Source organism: Saimiri boliviensis, chromosome 1 (assembly GCF_048565385.1).
Source record: "Saimiri boliviensis isolate mSaiBol1 chromosome 1, mSaiBol1.pri, whole genome shotgun sequence".
Lineage (NCBI taxonomy): Eukaryota > Metazoa > Chordata > Mammalia > Primates > Cebidae > Saimiri > Saimiri boliviensis.
This window is the reverse complement of record NC_133449.1, coordinates 91,798,472-91,822,919: the sequence shown is the minus strand read 5'-3', so window position 1 is coordinate 91,822,919 and position 24,448 is coordinate 91,798,472. Positions and strand designations below refer to the sequence as shown.

At 36.5% G+C, this 24,448-nt stretch overlaps 1 protein-coding gene across 4 annotated transcripts in view; it reads left to right on the top strand.

Annotated features, from left to right (window-relative positions):
• The window catches only part of GCC2 (GRIP and coiled-coil domain containing 2), a 65,503-nt gene extending 41,285 nt beyond the window's left edge, over window positions 1-24,218 (top strand). For 3 of the 4 annotated variants that reach the window (XM_003922768.4, XM_074400359.1, XM_074400355.1), the window contains 11 exons: window positions 1,193-1,355; window positions 1,823-1,923; window positions 2,013-2,090; window positions 2,696-2,833; window positions 3,907-4,028; window positions 6,048-6,224; window positions 9,077-9,294; window positions 11,489-11,683; window positions 13,208-13,347; window positions 14,981-15,182; window positions 22,383-24,218. In XM_003922768.4, coding sequence (XP_003922817.1) covers window positions 1,193-1,355; window positions 1,823-1,923; window positions 2,013-2,090; window positions 2,696-2,833; window positions 3,907-4,028; window positions 6,048-6,224; window positions 9,077-9,294; window positions 11,489-11,683; window positions 13,208-13,347; window positions 14,981-15,182; window positions 22,383-22,453 — 1,605 coding nt within the window. In that variant the 3' untranslated portion in view covers window positions 22,454-24,218. Of the gene's footprint in view, window positions 1-1,192; window positions 1,356-1,822; window positions 1,924-2,012; window positions 2,091-2,695; window positions 2,834-3,906; window positions 4,029-6,047; window positions 6,225-9,076; window positions 9,295-11,488; window positions 11,684-13,207; window positions 13,348-14,980; window positions 15,183-21,196; window positions 21,430-22,382 lie in introns of those variants that run through there. The other variant, XM_074400351.1, reaches the window with a different exon arrangement.
• The last annotated feature ends 230 nt before the right edge of the window (window positions 24,219-24,448 follow it).

Sequence of the window (24,448 nt, the reverse complement as noted above, 5' to 3'; positions counted from 1 at the left end):
CCTCCTCCAAAGTGTTGGAATTGGATCTGAGGGCGATCTGGCTTCGACATATGTCACCCCATTGATCACCAGGGTTGATTCGGCTGATCTGGCTGGTTAGACAAGTGTCCCCTTCCTCCCTCACCACTCCATGTGCGTCCCTCCCAAAACTGCTCAGTCAGTCAAAGAGGACGACCGTCCCCAACAGAGAAGGACTGGTCTTTGGTTAAGGGTATATGAATAGCTGCACTCCCCTGCTAGAACTGACAAACAAGCTCTCAAGATCCAAAGTGTTGGGATTACAGGTGTGAGAACCACCGCACCCAGCCTGCATTGTTAAGCTATTCTATACATGTTGAAAAATTAATTTTCGAATGTTACTTGTGGTACTAAAATAATGCTTTATAAATTGCTTACTCAAAAAATTGAAAATTTAACTTCTCTAAATACCAGTCCTTTCAAAAGAATCTAGGGTTATAAGATTTTTTTGACATTTCATTTTGTATATATGATTACTGTAGGATAGATTAAGATATAATTAATGTCAAAGCTTGAAATTTGTATTAAAACTTTGGCTGACTTTACTCCTTCAAAGATTAGGCTAAAAAGAAATGTGGCCCGGCGCGGTGGCTCAAGCCTGTAATCCCAGCACTTTGGGAGGCCGAGGCGGGTGGATCACAAGGTCAAGAGATCGAGACCATCTTGGTCAACATGGTGAAACCCCGTCTCTACTAAAAATACAAAAAAAATAGCTGGGCATGGTGGTGCGTGCCTGTAATCCCAGCTACTCAGGAGGCTGAGGCAGGAGAATTGCCTGAACCCAGGAGGCGGAGGTTGCGGTGAGCCGAGATCGCACCATTGCACTCCAGCCTGGGTAACAAGAGTGAAACTCCGTCTCAAAAAAAAAAAGAAATGTACTATAAGAGCCATTTGAAATATTATTATTTTATAAATAAGAGCTCCACATGATAGAACTGCCAGTTGTAGTTACAGTTATAATGAAATAAAATGAAACTAAGAAAATTGGGTTAAACTATTAGAAAATATTTTGTGAAATTAAAATCTAGAAAATATCCAATATATTTCTTTGTTACTATGTAAGCTATTTCAGTATTACAGGAAAGCACCTGTTTATTCCTGTGGCATCATTTTAGCAATTTTACAAATGAACTGATCTAGTATTATGTGAATCTTTTATTTATAAAATGTGCAGGATGCCCAACAGACCACATTGATGAATATGGAAATAGCTGATTATGAACGTTTGATGAAAGAACTAAATCAAAAGTTAACTAATAAAAACAACAAGATAGACGATTTGGAGCAAGAAATAAAAATTCAAAAACAGAAACAAGAAACCTTACAAGAAGAAATAAGTGAGTTAAAAAAAATTCACTTTACCTTACAATTATTTCATCATAACAACTTTATTGGGTGGGTGCATTCGTTGTTTATTTCACCAGTCTTTAACTGCCAGTTAGGTGTTTAACACAGTGATGCATGTTACTGGGGATCAGAATGGCTGTAAAACGATTTGCCATTAAGATGTTTATAGTCCACATTTATTCACTTTAACATTTCTTAAATACCTTGCTGTTTTCTGATCTGGATTAAATAAGATTGTCTATGGGTTGTAATTGTCAAAGCTGGGAGATGAGTACAGTAGAGTTTATTATACTGTTATCACTATTTTCACATATGTTGAAATAGTCCATAATAGAAATCTAAAACAGGTTTCTTTTAAAGGTAAGCCAGTGCAAAGAAGACACTCATCATTTGTGTATTTAAATTCACTCATAAAAATTATTTTATCTTTTTCTCCTTAAATTATTTCTTGTACTAGCTTCGTTACAGTCCTTAGTACAACAGTATGAAGAAAAAAACACCAAAATCAAGCAGTTGCTTGTGAAAACCAAAAAAGAACTGGCAGATTCAAAGCAAGCAGTACGTTATTTTCAGTTTCATATTTTAGCACTTATTCATAGTTTATGAGTAACATTTTTAAAAATTTAACCAAGATTCTCATTCTGTAGGAAACTGATCACTTAATACTTCAAGCATCTTTAAAAGGTGAGCTGGAGGCAAGCCAGCAACAAATAGAAGTCTATAAAGTAAGGTTCTTTTTACTTTTTAAAGTTAAAAAAAATTTTGTGTGTGTAGAAGTGTGAGGTACCTTTTATAGGCAAAGATTTATTCTATAAGGATATTTAGAAAGATTCCTCAATATTTTGAGGAAGTTGCAACAGTAAATCAAGTCTAGCATATAACTGGAGAATATTCTTTAGCTCAGGCTAGATTATTTTTGTATATTTGGAAATTCGTAATACACTATAGAATAGTGCAAAATAAAATAAGCATGTATCTGAACTTTCTGAATGATATTGCAGTCACAAGAAAGTTTATAAAATGATTTTATATGTTTGCTATTTGTATTTTTTTATATATAATATCTTGAAGTATTTAAACACTGTACGTTAAATATGTAGTCTGGGATTTAAAAAAATTTTTTGATTGATGGTTTAAGGAAAGGTAAATTATTTTAGTGAGAAAATGTTCTTGTCTCTACTTTTTGTACTTTTTCAATAATACATAAAAATATTTCACTAATTATGCCTTACATGTACTTATGTCTCAAACCTAAAGTTTGTGTTGTAAGGAAAACCTCTTTAGTGAAGATAACGATTTGCTAGAGCTAAATTTAAAGATTTACCCCCAGATACAGCTGGCTGAAATAACATCAGAGAAACACAAAATCCACGAGCACCTGAAAACCTCTGCGGAACAGCACCAGCGCACGCTAAGTGCGTACCAGCAGAGAGTGACGGCACTGCAGGAAGAGAGCCGGGCTGCCAAGGTGCGTTCTTCAGGGAAGCCACAGCGAGCCACCAGGATTTTATTATTGGCGAGTCCATGGTTTACTCCAGGGCAGAGTGCTCTCCCTTTTTAGTATTTTGCTGTTAAGAGCACTTACTAGATTAAAACCTCGTTCAGTTAATCTGGCTCTAACCCCAATCCCATGCCAACCCTAATCGTAACTTGGATCACTTTTTTTGCTAAAAGAAAAAACATGATGTTTTTTCCATTTCAACCTTGTTTTGCAGTTTGGTTATATAAGAAAGTCACTTATTTATAAAAGTTTTCATTATTAAAACAGTGTGACAGTTCTTTCTGAGGGCTAAATGATTATAACATTTTCATAGGATGGCTTTGGGCGGTGGGGGGGCTACTTTCTTGTCATCAATATCCAAAACAGACAAAGTGCAGTGGTTGTGTTAGATGCAGGTATTATCTAAGCAATCATTGCAACACTGTTGTGGGAATTTACAGATCACTTCAGGAAAGTGGAAGACCTAGAACTTAACACTTGCTACCCTATTTTGAAACCGAAGTTCAAATAACTTAATTCCTTGAGTTAATTTTTCTCAAATTTATAAAAGAGGGGATATCATAAAAGAAAATCTTTATAATAAAGTCCCAAAAGCACATAGTGTCACTATAAAATGTATGGTTAATAAATTAAGCTACCAAGGTAGAAGATATGGTAGAAACAGATCTCTTATCAAAAAAAAAAATTATATGATTGCAAGCCCTTTAAAAAGCATAAGGCCTCCCAACACAAAGACATGATGTTTGAGGTGGTAGATATCCTAATTACCCTGATTTGCTTATTACACATTGTATGACTCCATCAAAGTATCACATGTACCCCATAAATACGTACAATTATGTATCAATTTAAAAAATTTCTTTTAAGTGTAAGGCCAACAGAAGTATACTTTTTAGCAAAGTTAATCAAGAAACCAAAAAGAATGTCAACCCTTTTTCTCATTTTCGAAAACAGGTTTTCATCTCAATTTGTTAATCTCTGAAAGAAAATTGAAGGACCTTGTTACAATAGAAAATTTTTCTGTCTTTTGAATGCTATAGGCAGAGCAAGCTACTATAACCTCTGAATTCGAGAGCTACAAAGTCCGAGTTCATAATGTTCTAAAACAACAGAAAAATAAATCTGTGTCTCAGGCTGAAACTGAGGGAGCTAAACAAGAAAGGTAAAGTTTAAATTAAATATGCAGAGTTTTCCTCCCACAATGCAGGTTCTTCACCAAGTAGATTGAAAATCCTATTAAGGTTTTTTTTTCTTTGAGACAGAGTTTTGCTCTCGTTGCCTAAGCTGGAGTCTAGTGGCACATTCTCGGCCCACTGCCACCTGTGCCTCCTGGGTTCAATATATTCTCCTGCCTTAGCCTCCTGAGTAGCAGGGCTTACAGCTGCACACCACCACACCCAGCTAATTTTCATATTTTTAGTAGAGATGGGGTTTTACCATATTGGCCAGGCTGGTCTCAAACTCTTGACCTCGGGTAATCTGCCTACCTTAGCCTCCCAGAGTGCTGGGATTACAGGCGTGAGCCACCACACCCAGCTTAAAATTCTATTATGATTTTTAACTGTGAAATTATGTATATTGTTACCAAGGAGAATAGAATTTCTTGGCTTCACTGAACTTCATTACAAAGGTCACTGTCACAGACTCTAAAATTAGATGTTAAAGTGCACAGTGTAGACAGGCTATGAGATGATAAGCTAACAGTTCAGTTTTGTCTTAATAAGATCTTGTCATAATAGAAATATGGGCATTAAAATTACATTATGATTTGTTTTTCCAATTTTGAAAATTTAGGTAAAATAATAATGCTGAGTATACTTATCTGCTGTTAATTAGGTTAAACAAATTGTTTTAAAATATTTTACTTATTTCAAAAAATTTTAAATTTAGTACTGAATTTTGGTCTAAAGTTCTTGTTTATGACCATTTCAGTTCTATTTGAATGGTATATTATTTATGCTGCTTTAAAACTAATGTACAGATCCCATTTGTACTGGGTATAAGAGAGAGGGCATTTCATGGCATCTATGTTTAAGCTTTGAGTAGTGGTTCAGTATTCAAAGCAGTTTTACATCTGGCTCTTACTGTTCAAAGCAAGACTAATTATTCTGCAATTTTTGTATGTTTATGTTTCTGTTACTTTCATTTAGGAATCTTAAATATAGAGACTATAGACTGAAATATGGTATTTTCTCTCCAGTAGCTCATTATGTGAAGGGGAAATTAGATATTGATACATTTAATAAATATAAAAAGTCACCATTTGCAAAAGCCATTTTTGACCATGCCTAAATTTTGAGTTCAAATTATTTTAATGTAAATTTTTTTGTGTTCCGTCTACTTTCTTATAAATGCATTTTTTTAAAAAGAAACTGATAGGATATTGTACTCGTTGTAGCAGAATTAGGATTTTAACTATTTCTACCTAGTTTTTTTCCCCAAGTCCTGAAGAAAAGCCCTGCTTTTGTTAGGAATTACCTTTCACTGTAATTTAGTCTGACATACCATTCTTATAACAATTTAAGAACTGTGTGAGTGTGCTGGGTATAGTGGCTCACACCTGTAATCCCAGCACTTTGGGAATCCGAAGTTGGTGGATCACCTGAGGTCAGGAGTCCAAGACCAACCTGGCCAACATGGTGAAACCCTATCTCTACTAAAAATAAAAAATCAGTTGAACCTGGTGGTGTGTGCCTATAGTTCCAGCTACTCAGGAGGCTGAGACAGGAGAATCGCTTGAACCTGGGAGGCAGAGGTTGCAGTAAGCCAAGATTGCGCCACTGCACTCCCGTCTGGGCAACAGAGCCAGACTCCATCTCAAAAAAAAAAAAAAAAAAAGGTTTGAGGTGAGGTGTTTTGTTTGTTTTTTAACTGACATAGTTTTGTAACATAAAATAGGCTATTTTGATGCCACTTAATGCTCTATTTGAATATGAAATTTAAATTTTGGAGAAATTTTTTGTAAATCTATAATGCCTAAGATTTAAAATCTGGGTATAATATCTTTTGTGCTACATTTAATCCTAGCCTTGAATTCTTATGAATATTACATTTCCTTTAGAATCATTCAAGAGTATAGCACTGAAAGATTAAATGGTTAAACTATATTTAAAACCACATAATCAGATTCACCTTTTTCAAAAATTTTTAAAACTGTGTATTTTTATATTTTTTGTCTTAGGGAACATCTGGAAATGCTGATTGACCAACTAAAAATCAAACTGCAAGATAGCCAAAATAACTTACAGATTAATGTGTCTGAACTTCAAACATTACAGTCTGAACATGATACACTGCTAGAAAGGCACAACAAGATGCTGCAGGAAACTGTGTCCAAAGAGGCAGAACTTCGGGAAAAGTAAGATTGTTAGCAGCGCTAACCCTGTGCCAGACAACAATGTATTTGTTTGTTGAAACTTCTAATACGTTGCTCCTTGAGATAAATGCAGATTAGAAAATTTAAAAAAAAAAAAAAAAAAAAAAAAAATTTTTAAAGGCTTGGTAACTTTGCTTTATCTACCTTAGAGCTTCACCTTTTACATTGCTTTTGTATTTTGCATTTTTAAGAACAATTAATGTTTGTCTGCTCATCCAATATTCTTCCCCTCCTATAGCCTTCCTGGCTAGGATGTTTGTCCAAAAAAAACCAAAAACATACTACTTACCAACCCAGGTGTTAAATCATAAGCATTTTTTTTTCTAGAAGTAAACATCCATATAGCTGCTAACTGAAAAAGAAAATGCATCTTATCTGCAATTCTGTCTTCAACTTGTCATATTTTGTGCATCACTATAATACTTTTAATAGATGTTAGGAGTACTGGCAAAGCAAGAAATTTTCAACTCCTGTTAGGCTGAGGAAAAGAATTCTTCATTGAGCATCTTTTATCAAGGGTGTTAAGATACTTTTATCACAGATTTGCTTACATAATATATGTCTAATCTTATACTAATCTGAAAAGTGAAAGTACTTAGCTTTTTGTGACTTCTCTCTGTTAACAGTGTAATTTGCATGTTAATCACGTAAACCAAAAGTTTCAGGGAAGATATGCCAGTTTTTTAACTGCCTATCACCAGAGTTTACAATGAGAGTATCTTATATATGGTGATGTTTGCTTGATATTCTCCAACACTAATTCTTTAGGAAAGTTATTGCAAACTACATTGCTAATACAAATAAAGTACAGTTGATTTTTCTAAACTAATTCAATCTTTCAATAAGTGTTTTCTGAGCACCTACTATGTGCCAGTCACTTTTCATAGCATTTTAAGTTATCTTAAGGAGTCTTTCCTCTTTTTCAGAAATATTAAAAACTAATGATATTGTTACTGTCTGTGCCCAAGTATGAAGAAATAGCCTTCTCTTTATATAGTCTCCACTTTTAAAAATATTTTAATATTCATACTTTAGATTGTGAAAATGGTTCCAGAGGAATGTGATAATTAGGCTAACTAGTTAATATCTGTATTACCACAAAGAGACTACAGTTAATATAAACACCTCATTAGCAACTGAGACAGAACAGTAAACTTCTATCAGCACAGTCATTGTGAATCCAGATGGGGGTTTAAGCATTTAGCTTTCAAGTAGGTAAATTCAGAAATGTCAGTGATACTGCCTGAAAACCAGACACTTTACCCTCCACTAATTTTTATCTTGCTTAGACTATTTTTGTGACTACCAGTGGTTCTTCCTTTAGTTTCTTGGTAGGTACTGTTTGAACAAAATGCTTGCACAGAAATATGTATATATTTCTAGACTCATTAATCAATATGAACTTAACAATTAAGATTTCTTTTCTAAAACATGGTATTTTTATTGCATTTCTCCCTTCAGCCACTAAACCCTGTTTTAAACCCTATATGGTATGCATATGTGTAGCAAGTAGAAAAAATCTATTGGAAAAGTACAGGCTAAACTGTTAACAAGGTTTATCTACCTGTAGAATTGGGATTTTATCCTGCCAGGCATGAAAATAATTAATGAGGGGCTTTTACTTTTTTTTCTCATGGCTTTTGCATTTTTTAAAATTTTTATGAGAGAATTCTGTGGATCCCTGGTATAGAAGGAAATGGATTGTTGTTGTTGTTGTTGTTGTTTAACCAAAGCCAAACATATAAAACATGAAAACTACAAGTAACCCATTAAAAGTGATAGTTCCCAAATTGTAGGCCCACTGGTTAGTTTCAGGCTGAGTACGTAAAAATCACATTGAAAACTGCTAAAAGTAGGGAATTCCTAGAATCACTACTGGAGATCCTGAATTAGTGGGTTTAAATGAAAACTAGATGTCTCTGTTTTTTGACAAGGTACTCCAGTGATTCTCATGTGCAGTGAAATTTGAAACAGCTAGAATAAACCAAGTCTGTTTGTGGTTCAGTGACTTTACTCAAAAATGGATACTTTCCTCTAAAGTTTTCTGAGTAAATCAAGAGTGGTTTTAGGCCGGGCGCGGTGGCTCAAGCCTGTGATCCCAGCACTTTGGGAGGCCGAGGCGGGTGGATCACGAGGTTGAAAGATCGAGACCATCCTGGTCAACATGGTGAAACCCCGTCTCTACTAAAAATACAATAAAACTAGCTGGGCATGGTGGCGCGTGCCTGTAATCCCAGCTATTTAGGAGGCTGAGGCAGGAGAATTGCCTGAGACCAGGAGGCGGAGGTTGCGGTGAGCCGAGATCGCGCCCTTGCACTCCAGCCTGGGTAACAAGAGCGAAACTCCGTCTCAAAAAAAAAAAAAAAGAGTGGTTTTTTTTCCTGTTTTTTTTGTTTGTTTGTTTGTTTTGTTTTATTTTTGTTTGTTTTCAAGGCAGTAGAGAAAAGGGAGGTTAATCTTAATTTATTTGAGCTACCACATACAATGACATGAAGAAGTGGACTAATTAAAAGTATAATTTTTTATGCCCTAAATATAGTCCTATTTTCTGATGAACAATGAAAGAAGTTCCTAGTCTGGACAACACAACACAGTTTCTCAACTGGGGTTCTTCATCTGAAATGTGGAACACAGATGATTTGAACTACATGACAGCCATTGTCAGTTCTTATCAAGTTATTACACAAGTACACTATAGGTATGTAGGAGAGAAGTTAATTCATACATTCAATAGAGGACTTAGAGCTAATTCTCTTGCAGAAAACCCAGTTGAGAAATGCTAAGTCAGCATATAAAGTTGAGAGATCTTCTGTGAACCGTTTCTCACCTTTCAGGTTGTGTTCAATACAATCAGAGAACATGATGATGAAGTCTGAGCATGCACAGACTGTGAGTCAGCTAACATCCCAGAACGAGATCCTTCGAAATAGCTTCCGAGATCAAGTGCGACATTTGCAGGAAGAGCACAGAAAGACAGTGGAGACATTACAGCAGCAGCTCTCCAAGGTGGAAGCACAGCTTTTCCAGCTTAAGAATGAACCAACCACAAGAAGTATGTATCTGCCCATGGAAATATTAGTTGTTCATGTTTTCACATATTTATGTCTCTTAAATACGTACTTTATAAATTCATTTAAAAAAGGAGAAAATTTACTAGGTGACACCAGTGTCAATTCTGTGATGAATGAATTTTGGATTTGCTTAATAGGAAGATACTTGAACCATCTGAATCCTTCCTTCTTGATTATACTTCTAGAACCCTGTATAACCTCTTAGAATACTGACTTTGATATATTTCGTACCCTCAATGGAAAGTAGTATTTCTTTTTCTCTGACTTAAACATACTCTGTCAGTCTCATGACACATCTTAATTCTAGTATTCACCAGGTTAGTTTGATGCTCTCCATTGTTAGTCATCAAATATGTCTGTTTTTTAAATAGAAACATTAGAGGTGGAGCAAGGAGCTTAGAAACACACAGGTGGCACTGAATGTATAGAATTGCTTGGCCAATATAGCTTCTTTACTTTTACATTTACAACTAGTTGGAGTTTTAGTTCAGCCACACCCAGTATCTTTCATTCCGCTTTCAGGAAAAGATGGAAAAGTGGCAGCCACGATGCTGCTGTATTTTAGTAGCAAGTTGATGATGTTTAGGTTTTCCATGGGAAATACTGTCCTTGGAGTATTGGCAGCTATGGGTCACTTGTTGGGGTCAAAAAACAACTTCAGGAGAATTTAACACATGCTAAAGAATCAACAAAGGAAGTACTCAGCCGGGGCAAAGGTCACACAAGAAATTGTAATCTAGGAATCAGCAGTGGAATAAGCATTCAGCTTTTCAGAAACCCAGGAAAATGCTTCAGAAAGGGCAGTCAGGACTAAGGAAACTTAATGAAATGCAAAATAAATGAAATCTGAAGTTTAAAAATCTAGTTTACGGCCGGGCACGGTGGCTCATGCCTGTAATCCCAGCACCTTGGGAGGCCGAGGCAGGCGGATCACAAGATCAAGAGATTGAGACCATCCTGGCCAACATGGTGAAACCCGGTCTCTACTAAAAAATACAAAAATTAGCTGGGTGTGGTGGTGCACACCTGTAGTCCCAGCTACTCAGGAGGCTGAGGCAGGAGAACCGCTCGAACCCAGGAGGTGGAGGTTGCAGTGAGCCAAGATTGCACCTGCACTCCAGCACCTGGTGAGAGAACAAGACTCTGTCTCCAAAAAAAGAAAAAAAAATCCAGTTTACAATTCTGGTTTCTAACTCAGCTGTGGACCTTGGGCAAAGTATTAAATTTCTCTGAACTTCAGATTTTTTGGGGTCAATAAACTAATACATGTCAAAAGGCCTTATAAACTACTGTTTAGATTGGGTGTGGTGGCTTACACTTGTAATCTCAGCACTTTGGAAGGCCAAGGTGGGTAGATCACATGAGGCCAGGATTTTGAGACCAGTCTAGGAAACATGGTAAAACCCCATCTCTACTAAAAATAGAAAAATTAGCTAGGCAGGATGGCATATACCTGTAGTCTTAGCTACTTGGGAGGTTGAGATGTAAGGATGGCTTGAGCCTGGGAGGCAGAGGTTACAGTGAGCTGAGACTGTGCCACTGCATTCCAGCCTGTGTGACTGTGACACCCTGACTCAGGAAAACAAACAAACAAACAAAAAACTTTACACTTCATCAGCAAACATGAAAGCCTTGCCAGACCATGTAATTGATTAGTTCCATGCTCTGGATTCTGGGCTCTTACTGTATGAACACTGTAGGTGTGAGCAGCAACAATTAAGAAGCCACAAGAGTTAAAGGTATAAATAAGTGCAGTCATCGAGGATGTCTGCTGAGCAGATTTCAGCAAGTGTGTTGTTCCAAGAAGTATCCAACAATCTGAAATACCTAATTCCAAAAAATTGCTAGAATCTAGTTTTTAAATTTTGACCAGCATTTAGCACAGTTTGGCCCTTTACTCTAAAGTAATAAAAAAAATAAGTAGTATCATGAGCTATGTTATCTATCTTACCTAGTAGTAATTTATAGCTTCTGCTAAAATGACTAAGGTAATTAAAAGTTTGATAACTAAATTTTAAGAAATGTTTTAGCAAATCTTCATACACCTTTCACTTGTCTTCTAATTACTTAATTTCTCTATCATTTGATATTTTCATTTTATTTTGTATCTCTGTTAATTCTGAATCAATAGATTTTGAACAATTTCACACTTAACCTTTAAAAACAATCTAATAGGTCCAGTTTCCTCCCAACAATCTTTGAAGAACCTTCGAGAAAGGAGAAACACAGACCTCCCACTTCTAGACATGCACACTGTAACCCGGGAAGAGGGAGAAGGCATGGAGACAACTGATACTGAGTCTGTGTCTTCCGCCAGCACATACACACAGTCTTTAGAGCAGCTGCTTAATTCTCCCGAAACTAAACTTGGTATGCTACTCTGTCTAAATATGCTTTCTTACTTAATTTCACTGTCTTATTTAATTACTGTTATTCTAAGTTACATACGCTTTTTTGGGCTACTCTAATAAAATTTCTTTCAGTATTCCACTACCTGTTTGTATTAGGGTACTCTAGAGCGACAGAACTGATGGATGTTCTGGATGGATGGATGGATGGATGGATGGATGGATGGATGGATGGATGGATGGATGGAAGGAAGGATGGATGGATGGATGGATGTTTTTAAGTATTAATTTACTGATCACAAGGTCCCACAATAGGCTGTCTACAGGCTGAGTTGCAACGAGAGCCAGCCCAAGTTACAAAACTAAAGAACTGAGAGTCTGTGTTCGAGGGCAGGAAGTGTCCAGCACAGGAGAAAGACGTAGGCTGGGAGGCTAGGCCAGGCTTGCCTTTTCATGTTTTTCTGCCTGCTTTATATTTGCAGGCAGCTGATTAGATGGTACCCACCAGATTAAGGGTGGGTCTGCCTTCCCCGGCCCACTGACTCAAATGTTAATCTCCTTTGGTAACACCCTCACAGACACACTCAGGATCAATAATTTGCATCCTTCAATCCAGTCAAGTTGACACTCAGTATTAACCATCACATTGTTCAAATGGAAAAATTATGAAACAAATCTTGTCAAAATAAAACGCTAGCTCTTGCCCTAGGCTTGAACCGTAAATAAATGGTAGGAAGTTTATAGCCACAAATAGCTGGTGAGTGTTAGAAAGCAGGATAAACTATCCTCTCACCCTTCCAGGAAACTGACAGTTTCCATTTATTCCTCTTGATGAAGTAATACTAAATTTTTGTAGTGATGTTTTGGTATATTTTATTTTCACTTTTAATCAATATTAATGTTCATAATTAAAGGGGAATCTGTTTGTCATCTTCCTGAAGCTTCAGGATCACCTGGAGTATGGGTCATTTGTCTTCATGGTCACTGACCATGTTGGGTAGAAACTGCAAGTCATGATTCCTTCAGGCAAAGTTAATAGTGGTGACTTGGAGGTATCATGATAGAGCGGTACCAGACTCCAGAAGCCGATTTGACTTTGCGATTTTTTTTTCACCTGTCAGCTGTGAGCCTGTTGCATTGTCTGTAAAGTTTGAATAATAGAAGATTTTTATAAGGGTCCATGATGTGTGATCAGTAAATGTTAATGCTTCCTTCATTTATAAGTGAAATGACAAAGCCTTGAAATATTAATGGATGTGAAGACGATATGTAGTGAAACTGTCTGCAAACACAGTTCTGACAAATTTCAGAACTGGGATTCATAGGGCTTATATTCAGTTAGATTACATGCTTTCCAACAGAGGTACTGTTTTATTTGTATCACCTACAACATGTAATCTCTTTATTGAGGTATGTTGAATAGATGAATGGCAAAGAAAGCATACTACAAAATATCACAGAGTAAAATATTGATGTTTAGATGTTTTCTTATTTAGAATCTTCATAATCTGTGATTTTGAAAATTAATTCTTGGAAAATCTTGCAGAGCCTCCATTATGGCATGCTGAATTTACCAAAGAGGAATTGGTTCAGAAGCTCAGCTCCACCACAAAAAGTGCAGATCACTTAAATGGCCTTCTTCGGGAAACGGAAGCAACCAATGCAATCCTTATGGAGCAAATTAAGGTGAGATCAGAAAACCTGGCCACCATGAAAATTGCAGTTTGGTTTTCTTGACCCTCTGTATACATGCACCCAGGTTTACAAATCCACACTGCAGATGCATCCATAACGTCTTGATTCTTTATATTAGATTCCTGATGGTGAGAAATATCGCTTTTATACCTATTACACAAAGATTATTTCTTAATTCCTACCTTTTCTAAGAAACTGTAATAGATGTTGAAGCTAGGGAGATGTTCATAAGTCATTGTTCCACCTATGCTAAAATAAAACTTAAATAGGCATGGGTCTTTGAATTCTAAAGATAAACAGTGAATTCAAATCATTTAGCTGATATTTATGGTACTAAACTACTAAACAGTTTTCAGGTGCAGATGGCAAAGTGGCAATGGAAGTTTTTCCTATTTAAAGTAGACACCAGAAACATCTAGGAATGCTACAGGGCAGTTGAGGATTACTCAAATGAGGTATTTCCACCCTGTCTCGCTCGTAAATCACTGCTCAGAATATAGTCATACTACTTATTGAGCAGTTCTCATGACCCAGGCCCTGGGCTTTGCATATATTATTTAATCTCATAGTCACTGGTTGAGAGAAAAATAGAAGCTGGTAAATGATGGAACAAAATTCAGACTCATAGCTGTCTGAAAAGTACAGGCTTTTTGCCCTTGTACTTTGCTTCTACGAATAGATCTGTCCTTCCACTGTTCATGGCCACTAGCTGTCCTTGTCAGATTATTTTAAAGCTGATTTATTCAGTTATTTTCAGTAAATTTTAAATATCATGACATTCCACCACTAAATACTTCAGTATGCATCTCTATAAAATAACATTTTCCCACTAATAAAAGCATTATCATATGTAACAAATCACTAGCCCAGTAAACCTAACTTCTTGAGGCTTTAGGAACAGGTTAGGGGCAGGGGATTAGTAGAGGCTACAAATGTTCCCTTCAGCCCATTTTCAGAGCCCCATGCCATACTGGCTCAGTTTCTATAGACAGTAGAAGGCAGAGGGAACATCTTGGTACCAACCCATGGCTCCAGTTAGTTCTTCATGGAGACTTTCCATCAGCTCCCCAGCTTTCAGCTTCAATTTCCATGATACTCTGTGCTTCTGAGGCAAGAACCCCAGTATTTACCCAGGATGTATCCTGTCCTCTTGTCAGTGATACTTGGTAAGCTGCTGGACTGACTCATTTCCACCTCTTCATCTGTTTCTCATCTTGTCAGAATTTCTTGATGTGTCTCATCTATGTTTTCTCCTCTTGTATTAGCTTGTCCTTTTCTGCTTCACCCCTCTTCCTCCTCCAATGCCAAATAGCCTAGGACAATGAAGTCATATAGCTCAACACTTGGTCCATATGCAGCAATCCATTTTCTAGGCAAATGCAGCTTTAAAACTATCCCATAGTTGGAGTTCAGGTTTTCCTGTTAAATGGATTTAGTACTATAATGTCATACACTCCTTTGAAATGCTACAAATGTTACATAAAGCTGTCCTAGTTAACTGAAATTCCCTCCTTTATTGCCATGTGGAGGGGAGGGGGAAGTTTAGAGGGAGAAAAAGAAAAATGCTTTAGTTCAGTCTGCCATATTTAATCAGAAGCTCCATTTTTAACTCATTTAACACCAGCTTCTCAAAAGTGAAATAAGAAGATTGGAAAGGAATCAAGAGCGAGAGAAGTCTGCAGCTAACCTGGAATACTTGAAAAATGTCTTGCTGCAGTTCATTTTCTTGAAACCAGGTAGTGAAAGAGAAAGACTTCTTCCTGTTATAAATACAATGTTGCAGCTCAGCCCTGAAGAAAAGGGAAAACTTGCTGCAATTGCTCAAGGTAGGTAAAAGCAAAGTCTTAGAACTTCTGACTTACAACTTAAACCAGGAGTCCCCAAACTTTTTACACAGGGGGCCAGTTCACTGTCCCTGAGACCGTTTGGAGGGCCGCCACATACTGTGCTCCTCTCACTGACCACCAATGAAAGAGGTGCCCCTTCCTGAAGTGCGGTGGGGGGGCCAGATAAATGGCGTCAGGGGGCCACATGTGGCCCGCAGGCCCTAGTTTGGGGACGCCTGACTTAAACTAAGCAGCCTGTGGTTGAGAATTTGTATGTGTAACTTTTAAATTTTGTTCATTTGGATTGGGTCTATCAATGAGTAGGCTGTGACTAGATTTGAAAAGCTGACTTTAACATCTTAAGGCAACTATGGTATGTTTATATAATTTTAACATTCAGCAAAATACAATACAGTGTTTAACGTGTTCTTCTGGCTCTTTGAAAGTTGAATTTGTATCCTGGTGTTGAGTTCTAGTGTTCAGTTGAATATGGTTTTGTTTCAAATTCTACTTTTTAAAAAACACATATTAGCTTGTTCCTTTTCTCCTTCACCCCTCTTCCTTCCAACCCCAAATAGCCTAAGGCAGTGGAGTCAGATAGCCCAACACTTGGTCTGGATATAGCAATCTGCTTTCTAGGCAAATGCAGCTTTAAAACTTTACCATAGTTGGAGTTCAGGTTTCCATGTCAAATGGATTTAATACTGTGGTATCATAAATTCTTTTGAAATGCTTCACATACAGCTGCTGTAGTTAACTGAATTCAAACTTTATTTTAGGAATTATGGTTTCATTTTTAGTTGTAAATTACTTTTGTTGACATTTTCAAGCATACAGAAGGACACTGTAATCTCTCTTGTAGCTGTCACCCATCTCTAACAGTTTTCAACTCAAGGGCAATCTTTTGGCACAAGTAGGAGAGTGCTAGAGACTTTAAAACAAATCCCACACATCATTTCTTTTCCTTAATGAATAATTCAGTGTTTATTGGATTTCTCTGTCACCTATACCCAGGTTATGTTCATTGTTCTGGGTTATTATGAATGTCTTTTTATCGGATCCGAAATAGGGCTCATATACTGCATTTGTTTGATGTTTCTTAAGCTTTGTTTTGTTACTTTTTTTATCTGTAACAATTACATCTATATTTTAACGTGCTACTTATTGAAGAAACTGGTCATGTATGCCACTGCAGTCCTATATTCTGGTTTTAATCATTACAGGCTAACATTGAACTTATTCCAGTTGCCTATAGAAAAATCCAGTTGCAGTTGGGTGGGATGGGGAACACAGTGCATCATTGTGTGCTTTACAAGACATCAGAAGGCCCAGAATGGCTGGACATCTTACTTTTGACTGATTGACCTTTTCTAGTTGGTACTCTTTAACATGTTCTCCTATCCTCTGTAAAATTTAATAACTAAGCTGATAGGATCATCCTCAAAATTGAGCAGGTGTCTGAATCTTCTGGTATACTTATTAAAATTCCGATTCCTGGACCACAGTTTCTGACCCAAGATTTTGCATTTTTAACAATTTAATGCTGATACTTCTGGTCTGGCCCCCATACCTTGATAACCCCTGATCTAGAGGCCTGATAAGATTCAGGCTTAATTTTTTTACACACGTACTTCCATAAGTAGTATTGATAGTATTTTGAATCTATTTTTTTTAGAATCTTTCTAGATAAAGGAGGAATGTTCTCAATGCTGACAGTAAACTTACTTCTTCAAATGTTAGTTTTCTAAAGCCACAATAGTATTTCTGTCACAAGAGCCCAAATAAGAATACATCATGTATATTTTTAGTAAATATTCCAATTACAAATTCGCAAATTTCAGATTCACTAATTTTAATTTATTCTAATAAAGCTAAACTTAATTTTATAGTTATAAACCAGGACTTGAGGAATGTTTGTGTTTTTAATTTAAAGCATAGTTTTTAGTAGAACAATGATATTATCTCAAAATACTTAGCATGACTAACAGTCCTCTTTTAAAAGCTCAGCATGTTTAATATAATAGAGATGTTGCTGACACCCAGGTGGCTCCTATAAGTTGAGGGTCCGTTGATTAGAAGTTCTAAAAGAGACTAACCTAAGGAATACCAATAACACAGATATTTTCAAAGAATTTCATAGAGGATATATACATTAGAAACCCAGAACTCTAAGATGTGCATTTGTTAAGTCCTGTAAACATACAGGAAAATACTTCAATTTCAACTAGTTTGCCCTTTAAATATTATTTACTACTTGTCTCTTACCAATGTGAGTAAATAAAAAGACATTATAACAATCAAAAACAATGATGATTTAGCAGCAGATTTAGATATAGAGCGAATGTAAACTGGAAGATAGTTCAGAAGAATTTACACAGAATTCAGCATGGGAGAAACAAAAAGAAGAAACAAAAGTGGGAAAAGACATAGAGGGTAGAATTAAAGACATAAAACATGTTTTTATTAATTGACGTTCTAGAAGGAGGAGAGAAAAGAATAGAACACATAATATATGAAGAGAATGGCTAGAAATCTTTCAGAACTGTTGAGGAATATCTATTCACAGATTCAGAAACCCATTAAAATCTTAAGTAGTATTTTAAAAAGAAGAAGAAATTTACTTCTAGTCACATAAAAGTAACACTGCCCCTAATAAACAAGACAGAGAGAAATCTCAAAAGTAGCCAGAGAAAGAAGACACATTGCCTCACAATAGACTTCTCAACAGCATTGGTGTAATACTATCCAATGTACTAAAAAAAATAACTGCCAACCTTTTATATTTTCCAAGATCTTTTCTGAAAAACAAAAACTTCAAGAATTTGCCTTCATTGAAAATTCTCAATGATATACTTCAGGAGAAAATGTCCTAGGTAAAAAGTCCAAGATAAGAAAGACAGACATGCAAAGGAAACTTACCACCATTTTACAGATACGGACTGTCAGCCTGACTGGTCACACCAGGGGCATTTTGTTACCAAGGCCTTGAAAATAATAACCAATACTGCATATATGGGATATAAGGGATGCCAGAAGAAAGGTCTGAGAGCCACTCTTCCTGGCACTGAAGGAAACAGAGCCCATCAGAGCAAACAAGTACCTCTTAACCTCTTTCATCTCCTTAGAGGCAAATGTTTATAATCTCTGGTTTTGTGTAAACTTTGTAACAGTATTTTTTGGCTGGGCGTGGTGGTTCACGCCTGTAATCCCAGCACTTTGGGAGGCCGAGACGGGCAGATCAAGAGATCGAGACCATTCTAGCCAACATGGTGAAACCCCGTCTCTACTAAAAATACAGAAATTAGCTGGGCATGGTAGTACATGCCAGTAGTCCCAGCTACTTGGGAGACTTGCTTAAACCAGGTAGTCAGAGGTTGCAGTGAGCTGAGATTGCACCACTGCACTCCAGCCTGGCAACAGAGCGAGACTTGGTCTCAAAAAAAAAATCAAATCAAATCAAAAGAATACAAGCTGGGCTCAGTGACTCACACCTGTAATCTTAACAGTTATGGGAGGACAAGGCAGGAGGATTGCTTGAGGCCAGGAGTTCAAAATCAGCCTGGGTAACATGACAAAATCCTGTGTGTACAAAATTTTTAAAATATGCCAGTTATGGTGGCATGTGCCTGTAGCCCTAACTACTCGAGGGACTAAAGCAGTAGGATTGCTTGGGCACAGGAGTTCAAGGCTGCAGTCAAACTTCTGGTCAAAATCCTGGTCATGCCACTGCATTTCAGCCTGGGCAACAGAGTAAAACCCATCGTTAAAAAAAAAAGTAAGAAATAAAAATAATGTGCCAAACATTAGAATATGTTGAATCTAGTAAGGGTAAGCAATTATTTCTTAAAACTCTAGATATATGCATGAGTGTTGGTAAATACCTACTGTATCATCAGCTCTAGATATAAAATGTTTATGATGTTGGCTGTAAGTTTAGGGAGAAAAGTTTTCCTTTCTATGGGTTTGGATATATTTGGGAAACATTAGCTTAGAGGGTAAAGTAGGTTAGCCAACTCTGAAAAGCACCATCAAACTCCTTAAAATAAATACATATTAGGGACCCAACTTAAATTTCAAGCAGATGGCATGAGCTACTCAGAATAGCCTGTTGCAATCTGTGTTACAAGGTAAAATGACTTAGTGTGTAGCAGTAGTCTTCAGACAATTAATGTCAAATAGACAGTGCTGAGTATAGATTGCTCCCCTGCTTGCATCACAAATGTTAATTCATCCTGCCCCCACACACATTAAAACTCATTATCATAGCTCACAAATTGAGTGTTTCATTTCTATTTGAGATAGACTTACGGTAAGTCAGCTTTGCTCCCCAAATAAGTTAGCCATAAAGTACTTCTATATGCAAAATTGGAATCTCAATTTTATTACAAACAGGAAGTAAAAGTCATTTTTCTGAATCTTCTTTACTCTTAAACTAGGTTATAGTTTACAGATCTGAATATTGTCACTTGTACACCATACATACACAGAGATCTAAAACTCTCTACAAGTAAATAAAGGGGAAAAGAAGCCCAACAACCCAATAAGTAAATAGGCCAAGCCTGTCATAGAGATGTTTTATCATCTCCAAACTGGCAGGAATAGAATACATATTCACTGTAAGTTCCTGATTTGATTTGCAGAGGATATAGAACCTTAACAGAAAACAAACTCTTGGGGCAAGAGCAAATGCATCCTATCTCAGCACAGCTTTTTTCCCAGTTCTCATTTACCTAAGGAGATGAATAGCTGTCAGGAACATTGTCTGCACATTGTCCTGCTAGATCTGAGAATAGAGCAAAATTTTTATTTTATCAAAAATCTTATACCAGATTATACTATTCATTTCAGGTGAACATACAACAGTCTGCATTTCAGTTTAGAGAAATGTTTACAGTCATCTGGTTCTCTTTATTCTTGGGAACAAGACTATCTCACTTGGAACACATAACCAGTGCCCAGTTTTCCATTCCTAACCAATACCTCTTCCTCCCACTTTGTAGAAGTTCTTCATGCAGACTGTGGAAGACAGACTTCTCAGAAGTCTTTGCCCTCATTCACTCCTCCAGAAATCCATGCCTTTGTATATACTGGCCCCCTTGAGGGCCAGTAGGCTGACCTAATGACTTACATTTAACCTAGCAGAATACAGCAAAATGATAGATATAAATCACAAGAGATTGTGGCTTGTATCTTGCTAGCAGACTTTCTCTGCCTTCTGTGCTTACACACTTTGATGAAGTAAGCTACCATACCAGGAAGGCCCATAGGCAAGGAACAGCCCATCGGTCTAGTACCATTGAGGAAATAAATTCTTCCAACTAACACATAAGTTTGGAAGTAGATTTTTTTCCAGTCCAGCCTTCAGATGAGATCCCAGCCATGCCAACATCTTGATTGCAGCCCTTTAAGAGACCTTGAAACAGAATCGTTTCTGATCTCCTGACCCACAGAAACTGTGAAATAACAAGTATGCTTTAAGGTACCAACTTTGTAGTAATTTGTTATGAAGCAGATTGTAAATAATATGCAGATAAAATCAGAACAGAAAAATAAATCAAAATGGCTTTAACTGTAGAGTTTCCTCATGTAAAATTTTGAAAATGCTTCTCTGCCTGATATCAAACTGTGGTACATATATAAGCATGAAAACACAGAAAGGTGTCTAGAAGGGTAATACCAAATTAAATCTTTATCCAAGAGGAATGAAAACTAGTATTCACACAAAAACCTGTGGACAAACCTTGTGAATATATTAAAAACCAGTGAAATGTGCAGTTTAAAAAGGTGAATTATGTGGTATATGAATTATATCTCCAAAACATTTAATTAAAAACCTGTATGCAATTAATCATAGAAACTTTCTTTAAAATTGCTAAAAACTGGGAATATCTCAGTTATCCTTCAACTAGTAAATGAAAAACTGGTACAGCCATGCAGTTGAATACTGCTCAGCAATAAAAGAGAATGCACTGCCAGTACCGCAACATGGTTGATTCTCCAATTCATTATGCCAGGTGACAGAAGTCAGATTCAAAAGACTATATTCAGTGTGATTCTACTTTTATAACATTCTGAAAAAAGCAAAACTGCAAGAACAGAAAACAGATTAGTGGTTGCCAAGGAGGCGGAGAAGCAGCCAGGGAGAACTTTGAAGAGGTGAAAATGTGGCAGGCCTTGGTCAGTGGTGGTCCATAACTGTGCATTTGTCAAGACTCAGTGCTATATGCTGAAAAGGGTGGGTCTTACTGTAAGTAAATTGACCTCAATAAACATGATTTTTAAATGATTACAACTTTGTTTTCTGTTTGTTTTGGTTTGACTTTAATGTTTACCATAAATCTATTGGGTTTTAGATTCTAAGTTGTATATAAGCTTCTGTTTTTAAAAAAAAAATCCTCTAATTGTCAACAATATTTAGTTGTGCTGGAAGCTTTACTTTGAGATTGTTTAATAGAGAAAGACAGAAAATAATGTTCAAGAACAGACGATTCATAACATCAGAGTATATTGTGAGAAGATGGTATTTCAGAATAGAAGTATTTCTTATATGCTGGTAGGATTGTTTGTAGCGAATCATTTCTACATAATTTTCATAGCTGGATTTATTTAATAAAGCCATTCAAAGGTTAAGTTCTGGATTACTTCATGTTGCTTATTGATGTTTTAAAGTTAAAATATAAAACTAGCTGTTAAATTGGCTCAACAGGAAATTCAGTATAGCCTTTAAAAAGAGAAATTTAGAATACTAAATAATGTGTCTAAAGAATGACATACAGCTGGGTGCAGTGGCTTATGACTGTAATCCCAACAGTTTGGGAGGCCGAAGTGGGAGGATCACTTGAGCCCAGGAGTTTGAGACCAGCCTGTAAAACAATGAGACCTGCATCTCTCAAAAAAAAAAAAAAAAATTACCCAGGCATGGTGGCACACACCGTGTGGTCCCAGTTACTTGGAAGGCTGAGGTGGGAGAATCACTTGAGCCTGGGAGATCAAGGCTACATTGAAGTCTGATCATACCACTGTACTCCAGCCGAGGTGACAGAGACAGAGCAGAGCAAGACCCTGTCTCAACCCCCCCACCCCAAAAAAGGCATATAATCAGTTAAAAAAAGACTATTTGTTTATATTGTAGAGTGGTTCTAAAATACAGGTTTTACATTGAAAAAATTTAATACTTTTTTTTTTTTTAACTTTCCAAAGGTGAAGAAGAAAATGCTTCCCGTTCTTCTGGATGGGCCTCCTATCTTCATAGTTGGTCTGGACTTCGATAGATTGATGGAAGGAAAATTTTTATTAACCAAATAGAATCTATTTACAAAAATGGTTCATGTATATTACCGTCATTCTTTTGTCAAAAAGTGTGTATATATGTTTGCATCTACATATATTTGTACATCTGTGTGACAGATGTCTTTTAAAAGTTTCAACTTGAAGTAAAAGTACAACAGCTTGAAGTATTGATACCAAGCCGCAGCCCTCTAACTCGTGATCTCCCATGCATGCTGCCAGAATAAAAACACCAGGAATGAATTCACTCCCCACGTCTCTGGAACCTCAGGACCCGCCCATTTCTCAGCAGTACTGTAAATTTTGAAGTTAAACTAAATTTTGGTACCATACCAACTGGAATTTAGGCTTTAAAAATAATGTTTCAAAGCCAGGTGTGGTGGTTCATGCCTGTAATTCCAGCACTTTGGGAGGCTGAGGCTGGAGGATTGCTTGAGGCTAATGAGCTGTGATCGTACCACTGCACCACAGCTCAAGCAACAGAGCAAGACCTTGTCTCTAAAAATAATAATAGTCATAAAGTTAAAATAATGTTTCAAGACTATTGCAAGGTCAGATTTGCAGATTGTTGTTATAAATGGTTGAGAAATTTTGGTGATTAGAGTATGAAGGAAAAAGCTTTATTGGTAAAAGTGACATGTTAAGGGGCTATGAAGTAAATATGCTGCAATTAATTATGATGATAAGTTAAAATACAATTCAGTTATCTGCTATAAAATAATCTGTCCTTTTTTTCTCTAAAGTATGTTATCTCAAAACTCATGTTGTCAGAGCGCTGGAGCTGGCTACTGTAACACTGACTGTGAATAGGTGGGCCCATCATTTGAGTTGGGGTGATTTCATGGTGTCTCTCCAGGCTCTTGGTATGTTGTCACTACATGCAAGCCATGAGTCTGTTTTGAGAATCCTCTCCATTTTCCCAAATGAAAACATATCACAACAGTGACTATATTACTCAGCATTGTGTCTAAATATCAAACTGGTGCTTCCAGTGTTTTGGCAGATAGTGTTCTGTAAGCTTTCCATCAGAAGGGATTTTAGAAAGACACCTTAGAGGTCAGTGCTACATCTTCACAGTTCCTCTGAATAACTTCAGGTAGTATTGTTACTTGCCTTTGATGCCTCTGCATGTTTTAATGACTAAATCAAAATTGTGTTGTTTTTAAATCAGAAATTTCATAATTGTATTTTAATATTTATGTGTTAATAAATCACCACACACTATGCCCTCTGAAGTTCTCTTAAGCCTTCAGTTTATACTCTTAATTTTCATTCTGAGCTGGAGAACTGACTTTGCACTTTGGTTACACAGAACATTGGTTTCCAATTTAGTTTAACTGAAATTTGCTGCTGATATATTGAGTTTGTTCTTTAAAAAATAGCTCTTATCTATCTTTCCTCCTGTCTTAGAACAGACCTAACTAGTGAATATATTAATGAAAATGCATCTATTTCAGAGCTGACATGAACAGTTTAGTTTTTTTACTTTATAAACTGTGAATATGAGTATGCCAGCTGCATACAGTGTAACTAATCATATTTAAATATTTCACTTTCTCTTTGACTTTAGGCCTTTTGAAGTCTGTATAAACTTGTTTTGAAATATAGCCTCTACTTATGAATGTCATAAAAATAACATTTTGCATGGTAAAAAATTATTTGATTACAAAAGGCATTCTTTCATGGTTTCATCAATGAGAGGAAGTGTAATGATTATTTTAATATTTCTATTAAATATGTTTAACTGTATATTTTTATGGCTGCTCTTTTATGTTGGACACTGTCTCTTTGGGGTTTTTCACTGGTTTCTGAAATGGAACTGCAAACTTCATTACTACTGGCTTTATGTGGTTGGGACCTATTAGGTGCTTGAGAGAACGGAAATCAACTCCTTGATACCCGCCAGGTAGACCATGGTACCTGGCATATCTGACACCTTGCATCCAGCTAAAACTAGAAATAGCACTGGGCATCCCTGT